The sequence below is a fragment of the Diabrotica virgifera genome, chromosome 2 (genome assembly GCF_917563875.1).
Source record: "Diabrotica virgifera virgifera chromosome 2, PGI_DIABVI_V3a".
Lineage (NCBI taxonomy): Eukaryota > Metazoa > Arthropoda > Insecta > Coleoptera > Chrysomelidae > Diabrotica > Diabrotica virgifera.
The window spans coordinates 30,006,781-30,018,419 of NC_065444.1; the positions used below are offsets into that span (position 1 = coordinate 30,006,781).

General features: G+C 30.8%; 1 protein-coding gene across 1 annotated transcript; it reads right to left on the reverse strand.

Annotated features, from left to right (window-relative positions):
- Positions 1-1,196: 1,196 nt before the first annotated feature.
- On the reverse strand, positions 1,197-9,565 carry LOC126880675 (uncharacterized). The gene is made up of 2 exons (XM_050644728.1): positions 9,287-9,565; positions 1,197-1,513 (listed from the first exon to the last, which is right to left on the reverse strand). The coding sequence occupies exons 1-2, from the start codon at positions 9,335-9,337 to the stop codon at positions 1,217-1,219; spliced, it is 348 nt and encodes a 115-aa protein (XP_050500685.1). The 5' UTR covers positions 9,338-9,565; the 3' UTR covers positions 1,197-1,216.
- Positions 9,566-11,639: the final 2,074 nt, after the last annotated feature.

Below are 11,639 nucleotides of genomic sequence, written 5' to 3' on the forward strand. Positions count from 1 at the left end.
AACTTAAGTAAAAATGTATCAACATAAAGCCTCGTTTGTTATAACGATGTGTACCATATATAGCATATCAAATGCTGCTCCGTTAGATTCGTGGGATGAATCTAGTTCACAAAATCCTGAAGAGTGAAATTACATTGTTGTTTATTGGAATAATTATTAGCCCCATTTACTTTTGTACTTCTTATTTTGCACAGTAAAATATTCGTTGTCGAAGTAATCCAAAACAGGCGTATGTTCGTGGAATGGCCCATACTAACTTTTAAACCTTTTTCCTCCAGAGCTTGTCTCCACTGTTCCAGTTTTTGTTCTAAGTCTCTTTCACTATTTCCTATTAACACTACATCATCACCATACATTAGGCACCATGGAATGCTACCCTGTAGTATCGCTGTTATCTGGTCCAAAAGTAATGAGAATAAATAAGGACTAAGCACCGAGCCTTGGTGCAATCCTACTTTCACCTGAAATTTATCAGTCTCTCCCACACCTGTCCTAACACTAGTCGTTACTCCCTCATACATATCTCTCACAATCTTTACATATTCACCTTTCTTATTGAGTGCCCACCACAGAATCTCTCGAGGAACTCTATCATATGTTTTCTCAAGATCAATGAATACCATATGAGCGTTGGTCTCTTTGAGCTGAACGATTGAAAAGACAATAAACCTTATTAATACTTTTGAAAGAGAGATATTAAGGAAGATATTGGAACCCATTTGCGACAATGGTATATGGAGAATAAGATTCAACCACGAGTTATGCCAATATTACAAAGAACCCTCTATAGCAAATTATGCAAAAATACAAAGATTGCGCTGGGCAGGTCACCTCATAAGAATGGATAGCGACAGAACACCAAGTAGAACGCTTAGCGGAACTATGATGGGACGAAGGCCATTAGGAAGACCAAGGAAGAGGTGGATAGACGAAATGACAACCGATACTAAAGAGATATTGAGTATGGACAACTGAACAAGAGCAGCCAGTGACATAGATACTTGGAGGTGGATGGTGAGGGGGGCCAGGGTCCGACTTAATAGCGCCGGTAGCGCCATAATAGAGAGAAAGAGAAACGATATATTTATAACAAGCAACAACGTATGATGTGTAGGTTATGAGATTTAAGTTAAAAGATAGTCTTTGGGTTTATAAAAAAATTATTATCATATGCAAAAATAATTTATTAACTACACTCGTATTGAAAATATTTATTTTACATTTTTTCTGAATGACGTCTATTAAATTCGTTGCTAAACGTTCCATCATCAGCCTCTATGAGTATAGCGAGCTTTTTAATCATATCCTTTGTTCTGTCAGTCAAAAACAAATCGACTTGTCCTAATATGTTCAGCAGTTGAAGCATTTTTTCAAAACTTTTGTTAACTTCTTCGGCTTTTTTCAGTTCCTTTTCTTTTTGGAGGACTTCTTCCTTTAAACTTTCTATTAGCTGATGAGGACTTGAATTTCTTAATTCATTTGTAGATACATCACAGCTTACCGGCATACAGATCTGAAATGTTAAAATGAAAATTAGTTTTTAATTTAGTAAGGTAGCCAAAAAATGTTTACATAATAAATAGCACAATTACTTTAAAATAATAATAAAATAAAATGCTGTACAAAATCATGATAATTAAAATCAAAAAATATTTCTAAAGTTCTTAAACATATCAGAAGTAGGTATAAGAATATTTTAACTTTTTTAAAAAAATTTAGATTGCAAAATTATTATGCAAAATCTATTAACTCGATTTTAATGAAATTTGGTGGACGATTTAAGTATGTTGTAAGAATTTTCGAAGCGAATTACGAAGGTTCTAAGTGCAACCAGTGGTTGAAAAACATTGAATAAAAACAGGTTTTGCCCCCTTATTTTGTATTTATAAAGTCAATTATTATTATTGAAGCTGTCACCTTACTTTATTTGCAAAAATCCGAATGCCACCTCGCACATCCAAAAATAGACGTTTTTTTCACAGATCAGCCCTGGTCTAAGAAGCGTTTTCAATAATAGTCTGGGCTGATTATCGGAGAATAGGCCATTTTTGGGAAAAATTATTTACCAGCAATTTTATTGCTGGAATCGAATTATAAGATCCTATATATTAATAATATAGGTATGCAAAGTCCTCAGATAGTGTGCTACTTTTTTTATAAACAAAATGGCGCACGAAAATCGTGTTTTTTTCAATTATTGCTCTATAACTCCGAAGATTTTAACTTTACAACAAAAACACCCAAATAAAAATTCACCGTGATTAAATTCTGCATAGAGACGCGTTTTTTCCGATCTGCTTCGACGAAAATTTTCCTCGGAAAATGCGGGTTTTCCCAACAAAATCTTTAATTTTCAAATAAAGTTTTAGATAAGTAATTATCTACCAATAATTAAATAATTTGGTGACTTAAAAGCCTTTTTGGTTTAGATTATAGTTCCAGAAGCTGATGAAAATTAAACGAATATTTTAGCAACAATTCAATTGTAAATTAATAATTTACGGTCGCAATAATAACCAAAATAATTATGATACACTGATCAAGCTTTGAAATCTTATAAAGATGAGATGCCTATTTAATATTTTGTCGACAAAATATAAATTTTTTATTTTTTTGCATAATCTTTAAATGTTAAAAAAAAATAGTTATAAACAAAATAACCTTTCTCAAAAAGTTTTTATTATATTATAATTTAAAAAATAGCTAAAATGGGCATTTTAAATATCTTTAAAATGAATGCTTTAAAACTTTTTTGCAACCATTTGTAAAAAAGTTATGAAACAGCAAAGTAATCATACGATTACTACTGTGTTTATAATTTTTTTTAATTCTTTCAAAGCGTAGAAGTGAGTTTAAAGTACAAGCTAATTATTTACAAAAAAATATCGATTATCAGTTTAATAGTTATATTTTAATTAAAGATTAAAAATATATTTTTTTGTAATTTACACGCGCGAAAGTAGAGTAACACAGTACTGTAGCTAACATTTTCACTCGGAGCGACGACCGGCCGCGTGATGTACACTTTTAATAAATAATGCATGCTGCGTGTCAGTCGCTTCGAGTGAACATTTTAGCTCCGACTCTGTATCAGGCCTACGTTTGCGCTAAAAATTACAAAAAAAGTGTTTTTAATCTTTGATTGAAATATAACCATTGCAGTAATTTTTGACATTCTTTGTGAGTAATTAGGTTGTACCACAGACTCACTTTTAAGCTTTGAAACAATTAAAACTAATTATAAACAACGTATATTTACGTTGCTGTTTCATAACTTTTTTGCAAATGGTTGGAAATTTTTTTTAAAGCATTCATTTTCAAGACCTATGAAATACGCATTTTAAGTATTTTTTTAAATTAGAATATAATGAACAATTTCTGAGAAATGTTAATTTGTTTATAACAATTTTTTTTAACATTTAAAGATTATGGAAAAAAATGAAAAATTTATATTTTGTCGACAAAATATTAAATAGGCATCACACATTTATAATCTTTCTAAGTTTGATCAATGTCTCATGATTATTTTGGTTGTTATTGCGACTGTAAATTGTTAATTAACAATTGAATTGTTGCTAAAATATTCGTTTCACTTTCACCGGCTTCTGAATTTATAATCTATAACAAGAAAGCTTTTATTTCACCAAGCTATATAATTATTGATAAATAATTACTGGCCCGAAAAATTTATTTGAAAATTCGAGATTTTGTTGGGAAAACCCACATTTTCCGAGGAAAATTTTCGTCAGAGCAAATCGGGAAAAACATGTCTCTATGCAGAATTAAATTGGGGTGAATTTTTATTTGAGTGTTTTTGGTGTAAAGTTAAAATCTTCGGAGTTATAGAGCAATAATTGAAAAAAATAAGATTTGTCGGCGCCATTTTGTTTATAAAAAAAGTAGCACACTATATGCGGACTTTGCATACCTATATTAATAATATATAGGATCTTATAATTCGATTCCAGCAATAAAATTGCTGGTAAATAACCTTTCTTTGTACTTTACTAATTAGACCAGCATATTATAACTATTTTTTTTTTCAAAATTTAAAGATTATGCAAAAAAAAGAAAAATTTATATTTTGTCGATAAAATATTAAATAAGCATCTCATCTTTATAATCTTTATAAGTATGATCAATGTATCATGATTATTTTGTTTATTATTGCGATCGTAATTTGTTAATTAACAATTGAATTGTTGCTAAAATATTCGTTTAATTTTCACCGGCTTCTGGAATTACAATCTATACCAAAAAAGATTTGATGTCACTAAGTTATTTAATTATTGATTAATAATTACTTGCCTAAAACTTTATTTGAAAATTAGAGTTTTTGTTAGGAAAACCCGCATTTTCCGAGGAAAATTTTCGTCGGAGCAAATCGTGAAAAACATATCTCTATGCAGAATTTAATTGCGGTGAATTTTTATTAAGCTGTTTTGGTTGTAAAGTTAAAATCTTCGAAGTTATAGAGCAATAATTGAAAAAAATACGATTTGTCGGCGCCATTTTGTTTATAAAAAAAGTAGCACACTATCTGCGGACTTTGCATACCTATATTATTAATATATAGGATCTTATAATTCGATTCCAGCAATAAAATTGCTGGTAAATAACTTTTCCATGAATTTTGCTAATTAGCCCAGAGTATAAAATGACATCAGCATTATGCAATGGGAAATGGGAATAGAAATTAGAACTAGACTTTTTAGATGTTACGCATTCTCTGTCCTTTTATAGGGAGTTAAAGCCTGGACAATTACGGACGCAACTGAAAAAAGACTTGCAGTTTTGAGATGTGGTGTTATCGAAGAATGTGGAAAATATCATGGACACAACACACAACAATCAAGGAAACATTAAACAAGATGAAAAAGGTAAAATAAATACCTACTCAACACTATGAAGGAAAGAAAAATTAGTTACTTTGGTTATAAAAGGGAATGTGGAAGGAAAATAGGAACGGGAAGACGACGTACGTCCTGGTTGATAATTTTAAACCAATGGAATGGAAAAACCAGTGGCGGCTCGTGGCTTTAGGAACAGGGTCGGCAAGATTTTGTCTCCTCAGATAGGTATGTCATCTAATTAAAAAGCTTCAATTTCATAGAAGATTTTTGGTTTTTGTTTTTTTTTATTCTTTTTTTATTTTTCGTTTGTTTTTTTTTTCAATAAATTTAGAACCTAAACCTGTTTATAAATTAACTCTAATCTATGTTGTTTCGAAGTAGCAAAATGAGTTCTAACGTCATTTTAAAATTTATTATTGTTTTTGAGAGGTTTTAAAAGTTTTTTTCTATTGACATTCGAGACAAGTTTGACATTCTCTCTTGTTTCATGGTGTTTCGACAACACATTTTGACTCTTTTGAGACAAGAGAAATCCCGTTTATTTGAGGCAGAATTTACCCATATTTGAGCACAATAATTTATTAATTTCGGGAACAGTTTGTTATACCTAATGAATTGCAGTATATAAAATTAAACATATTTTGTAACTTATCCCACCTTCCGAAAATATTTAGATTAGCATATAAAACTGTTAATCCATTTTCTTATTTTATTTGATTAAAGAATGATGGATAATTTTTAATGAACTTGTCTAATAAATATTTTGAAAATTCTTTGGAAATAATAATTGAGTTATCCTTCCACTCAAAAAGGTCCGGAACATTGTTTAAATAATCAAAATGTCAAAAAATGAAGAAAAAATTCGATTTTTTTCTTGGTTTTTTGATTTTAACTTTTAAAGTATTCACTGCTGAGAAAAGTTACTCTGACATAAAAGTTGCATAATTAAATTTCCTACAATATAGGATTGGTTACAAATTTTAAAAAGTGTCATCCTTGTTGCAATACAGCAATAATTGCGAAAAAAACATAAAAACGAAGTATTCGCATTTTACGTTTTTCAACCATTTACATATGCTACACTTACGACCATCATATTTTAACCAGAAAACCTTTATGACATAATAAAACAATACTGTAAATTTCATTAAGATCGATTTAATAGATTTTGCAAAATAAATTTTGCAATCCAGCTTTTGCAAAAAAAAATTAATTTTTTCAAAATGTTGCAGTACTGACAATAAAGCAGATAACAAGTTGAATTTTTTTTACATATAGAAGAAAGGTACATTATTCTTCTATACGTAAAAATAAATTCAACTTGCTGTCTGCTTTATTTTCAGTTCTGCAACATTTTGAAAAAATGAATTTTTTGCGAAAGCTGGATTGCAAAATTTTTCTTGCAAAATTTATTAAACCAATCTTAATGAAATTCACAGTATTGTTTTATCGTATCATATAGTTTTTCTGGGTAAAATTATGAAGGTCCTAAGTGTAGCATAAATTGTTGAAAAACGTAAAATGCGAATACTTGTTTTTTTTATTATTTTTTCGCAATTATTGCTATTTTGCAACAAGGGTGACAATTTTTAAAATTTTTAGCTAATACTATATTGTAGGAAATTTAATTATGCAACTTCTTTGGCAGTACAACTTTTCTCGAAAATGAATATTTTTAAAGTTATAATCAAAAAATGAAGAAGAAAATCGAATTTTTCCTTCATTTTTTGATATTTTGATTATTTAAACAATGTTCCTGACCTTTTTGAGTGGTAGGATAACTCAAATATTATATTAGTTATTTTCAAGCTATTTCTGCAAACAAATATGAGTCACCTCTCAACGTCTAAATTAATGTACTAATATTTTTACAGATGCGCGCTGGTCTATAGGTACGTGTCTTATTGCCGTTTGAAGATCACCGCTCGGCAGATTGTTTATCTGCCGTACTTGCCATTCAAATAAATACGCGGAATGTATAATTGGTTGCCTATCGGCTAATATTCCATAGCTTCTTATTACAAGCAAATGGTCAATCTGGAGACGGCTTGCCGAAGCGGGCCTTATAAGAATTCATACAATCGCAATCGGGTGCATGGCTAGGATCATTAATTTGAAAAGTCTCTTACGCACAGCGCACAGGGATCACTTAACGTATCGGATCGATCGAATTCTTTTAAAAACAATGAATAAAATTCAGTCTGTATCATCTCACAGATATTTCACATTTATTTCACAGAAACGAGTATCATCAACTCTGATTAACTTAAATATTTAAAAAAATCTATAATGTGTCCATAAATGTGTGGGTCGGCACTGCCGACCCTGACCAGCCGCCACTGGGAAAAACAACAATAGAACTCTTCAGAACCGCTGCAGACAGAATAAAATGGCCCATCATGATCGCTAATACCCTTAAAGGATGAGCCATATGACACCAAATATAAAACAAATCAGTAAATAAAATCATAAAAATACATATGTTCAAAATATAAGGTACTAGTACACTTTAGAAGACCAAAAATAAGCATTTTTTCAAGATTTTTTTTCTCAGAACCTTTATTAAAAATTAAGATAAAAGTTTTTACATATTAATATCTAACTCTTATACAGGGTGTCCAGAAACTCTACCGACAAACGAAGACAGGAGATTCCTCGATAATTTTAAGACAACTTAACCCAATTCACCTAGTCCGAAAATGCTTCTTAAGGGAGCTAGAGCTCTTTGAAGATGGCGTCATGAAATTAGTTTTTCTTAAATACCTCCAGAACGCTTCTATTTAGAAAAACGAAAATTGGTATGTATATTTACTTTTCAGAGATGAATCGATTCCATTTATTGCAAATTTCTAGTACCGGTCATAGGGGTCCGTTTTGGGTAGAGCAACGGGTATTTTATCACATAACTTTTTTGTCCTTAACTTTTGTGCATTTTTGACACCGGATTATTAAATTGTGAGATATTCCAGTACTAAAAGGTACTCTTGTTTTAAATCGGTAGGGTACACCGTTTTCTAGAAAAATCGATTTGAAAGTTTTTCGTTTTTGGAATTTGAAAAAAAATTGAAAGAACTTTTCAACAAAAAAACGAAGTATTTTACCAACATAAAGTAAGAGTAACTTTTAGTACTCGAATACCTCATAATTTAATAATCTAGTGTCAAAAATGCTCAAAAATTCAAGACAAAAAAGTTATGCTATAAAATAACTGTTGACCTACCCAAAACGGACGGCTATGACCAGTACTAGAAATTCGCAATTAATGAAATCGATTTATCTCTGGAATAATAATAAATGTACCAGTTTTCGTCTTTCTAAACAGTTTTTTTTGAAATTTTTTTTTGATTCAACAAGCGAAAAATTTTCAAATCGATTTTTCTAGAAAACGGTGTGTCCTACCGATTTAAAACAAGAGTACCTTTTAGTACTAGAATACTTCACAACTTAATAATCCAGTGTCATAAATTCATAAACGTTAAAGATAAAAAAGTTATGCGATAAAATAACCGTTACCCTACCCAAAACGGACGCCTATGATCGGTACTAGAAATTTTCAATGGATGGATTAGATTTATATCTTGAATATAAATACGCGTACCAATTTTTGTTTTTCTAAATAGAAGCGTTCTGGCCGTATTTAAGAAAAACTAATTACAAGACGCCATCTTCAAAGAGCTCTAGCTCCCTTAGGAAGCATTTTTGGACTAAGTGAATTGGGTCAAATTATCTTAAAATTATCTGAAGAATCTCCTGTCTTCGTTTGTCGGTAGAGTTTCTGGACACCCTGTATAGAGAATACAAAAAATATATCTTTTTTTTATTTATAGACGTACACTATTATTGTAGAGGGTGCCAAAGTCGAGGCCTCGAAAAAAAGTAGTTCCGATGGCGGACAGTTAATCTCAGGATTGGGATATCTGAAACAAAAAAATCGTACGGCATTTGAAAAAGGAAGGTTTCTTACGTGACAATTTACCACATTTAGTGAAAAATTCCCCAAGAAAAAGATTTTACGAAAATTTGAAAAAATTTTGTGAAAAAATCGCCCGTTTTTATTCAGTTTTTCATGGTTAAAAAATATTTATTTTTTATTTTTTGGTCAAATTGTGGTAAATTGTCACGTAAGAAACCTTCCTCTCTCAAATGCAGTACGACTTTTTTATTTCAGATATCCCAATCCTGAGATTAACTGTCCGCCATCATTTTTCGAGGTCTCAACTTTTGTGCCCTCTACAACATTAGTGTATGTGCATAAATGAAAAAATATATTTTTTTGTATTCTTTAAGAGTTAGATATTAATATGCAAGAAGTTTTATGTTCATTTTTAATAAAGATTCTGAGAAAAAAATTCTTGAAAAAAAAATGATTATTTTTGATCTTCTAAAGTGTACTAGTTAGAAAGGGTAAAAATTATCGGTAGGTAAGTACTTACCATCACCAAGACAAAAATTTGCAGCAAAAATATTAAGTTTTTATTGAACATGCTGGCAACTTCACTACTTAATCTAAAAACTAATACAGGTAAAATTTAATGTCCCCGAAATTGTTTATAATCGTAACTAAATACTAAAATAACTCACCGTATTTATTTATTTGTATTGTCATTGTTTAGAATAACTTGATGTTTCAGCATTTTCATTGAATTATTTACTTAAACAGAGTATTCTTAGTAAACTGAATGATTGTTAAAAAAGAACGGTTCATTTTTCATATTAATTCAATATTCAATAATACACTCAACGGCACAAAATTCCGCATCCCGAAATTTTTGATTAAGTTGGACAATCTATAACTTTATAATTTGTACTCCGATTTTCAAGATTCTTGTTGTTTTTTCTCCTAACTCTAAAAAATTCTGTGGAAAAATTGGAGGGCTTATTTTGCTTCATACTCCGTACTCCATTTGTATAATTCTGGAGAGGTTTTGTTTTTCGAAGTATGCGAATATCTATTTTCTTGTAAGAGCTGTAAATAAAAACACTGCGTTGAAAGTTTATTTAATTACAAATATCAAACGCACTAAAATTAACAAAATACAACAAAATTAACAACAAAACAAAACAATTCAATAGCGGGTATGTCCACCTCTTGCAGCAACGACTGCTCGCAATCTGTTTAACATTTAACATCGAATAAATATGTGTTATCCTTGCCTGAGGAATAGCCCGATATTCTTCTACCATGGTCATAACTGTACCAAATTTTCTGGAGGCCTAGGATAACGGCGAATAGCTTTTTTTTAATTCATCCCAAAAATGCTTGAGATCTGGGCTACATGCGGGCCATTCTAATCTTATCAATACAACCTCTATTTTATGAGTCAATCAGTGTTTTTATTTACAAAAAATGGTACAGCTTTTACAATAAAGGAGATATTCGGATAATTCAAAAAACAAAATTTTAGTGATGTCTCCGGGATAATATGACAGGACTATGAAACAAAATCAGCTATTCCATTTTTCTACAGAATTTTTTAAAGTTAGGAGAAAATACAACGCTTCCATTCTTGAAAATCTTGAAAATCGGAGCACAAATAATAAAGTTATAAACTGTCAAAGTTGATCAAAAATTTTGGGTGGCGGAATTTTGTGCCGGTAAGTGTATTTTTACTGTTAATGACAAGGTCGAGAAAAGAGTAAAAAAATTACGCAAGCAAACCAAGTAATCAACTTCTTCTTCATCTTTCTCAATTATAGGCAAATCGCCTGGTTTATCTTTATCTGCTTTCCCATTGCTCAGATAATGGCTCCGTATCTTTCTATGCGACCCAATAAGGGAAAGTGGGGGAATGGTGTGCACTTAAGCAGAAATCGATTCTATTGTAAATTCTTTAAATCTATCAAAACGGCTAGTATGTTACAGTAAGCTCTACTTATTCTACTTTGAATATTTAAAATAGGTTTTAGAGAAATACAAAGTACTAAAGCAGAATATTAAAAAACGAAAAGAATTGCCTTTCCCCATCCATGAGGGTAATTATGCGCACGGATTGGTAAATGGTGCGCACTGAATAATGTTTTTATACAATTCTTTAAATATTGTTCTTTTCTGTTTTCCAGCAAATACATGTCCGTAAGTGCAGCTGGTTTTCTGGGGGTGGAATGAAACTTTATCGATAATATCTGACAAATCAATGTCTGTTACATCAGACTACTCAGGTGTTAGCTCCTTTTGCACTCTCTTCTTGTTTTGTTTACCTTCAAGTTTTTTTTCTGTCTGGTGAGATATCTAGCGATTTTTTAACAAATCATTTTTGAACAGTTGCCTTTCTTGCTGCTTTCTGTTCCTCCTTTCTCTTGATATTCATCACGCAATTTCATCTTCATTGGTGAGCTTGTAAGATTTTTCGATTGTTCGAGATTTTCTTTTAATTTCTGGTTTAACGCGTGATAGATCAACATGAGTGGAATATAATTTTCTCCAGCACTCATGCAATAAACGGCCATGATAGTTCTTCCACCATCAACAAACAGAGCCTACATTTGTAGCTCCTTTAGGTACATAAACCCGTTCGTTGTTTTCTTGAAGTCGATCTTGAATGTCGAAAGTTCTTATCGTTTCCCTTATTTTTTTGCCGACATTTCTGATTGCATACAGAGGATTTTTTAAATCTTCGTTAGTATATGTAAGAATCATAGATTTTCTAGTGTAGTTTTGAGGCCTCTGGAAAGGAAAATGGTAACTTTATTATTTACTACTTCATTGTTTGTGGGGAAATCATGCGCACTATTACCCCCTTTACGATTTAAATAGCAAACGTCGTCAAAAACAAAGCAAACTACTAA

Bases quoted from the DNA above. Each gene is read 5' to 3' on its own strand.
- LOC126880675 (XM_050644728.1), bottom strand. From the start codon at position 9,337: ATGTTCAATAAAAACTTAATATTTTTGCTGCAAATTTTTGTCTTGGTG. The intron at 1,514-9,286 runs GTAAGTACTTAC...TTAACATTTCAG, and splicing joins AAATTTTTGTCTTGGTGATG to ATCTGTATGCCGGTAAGCTG.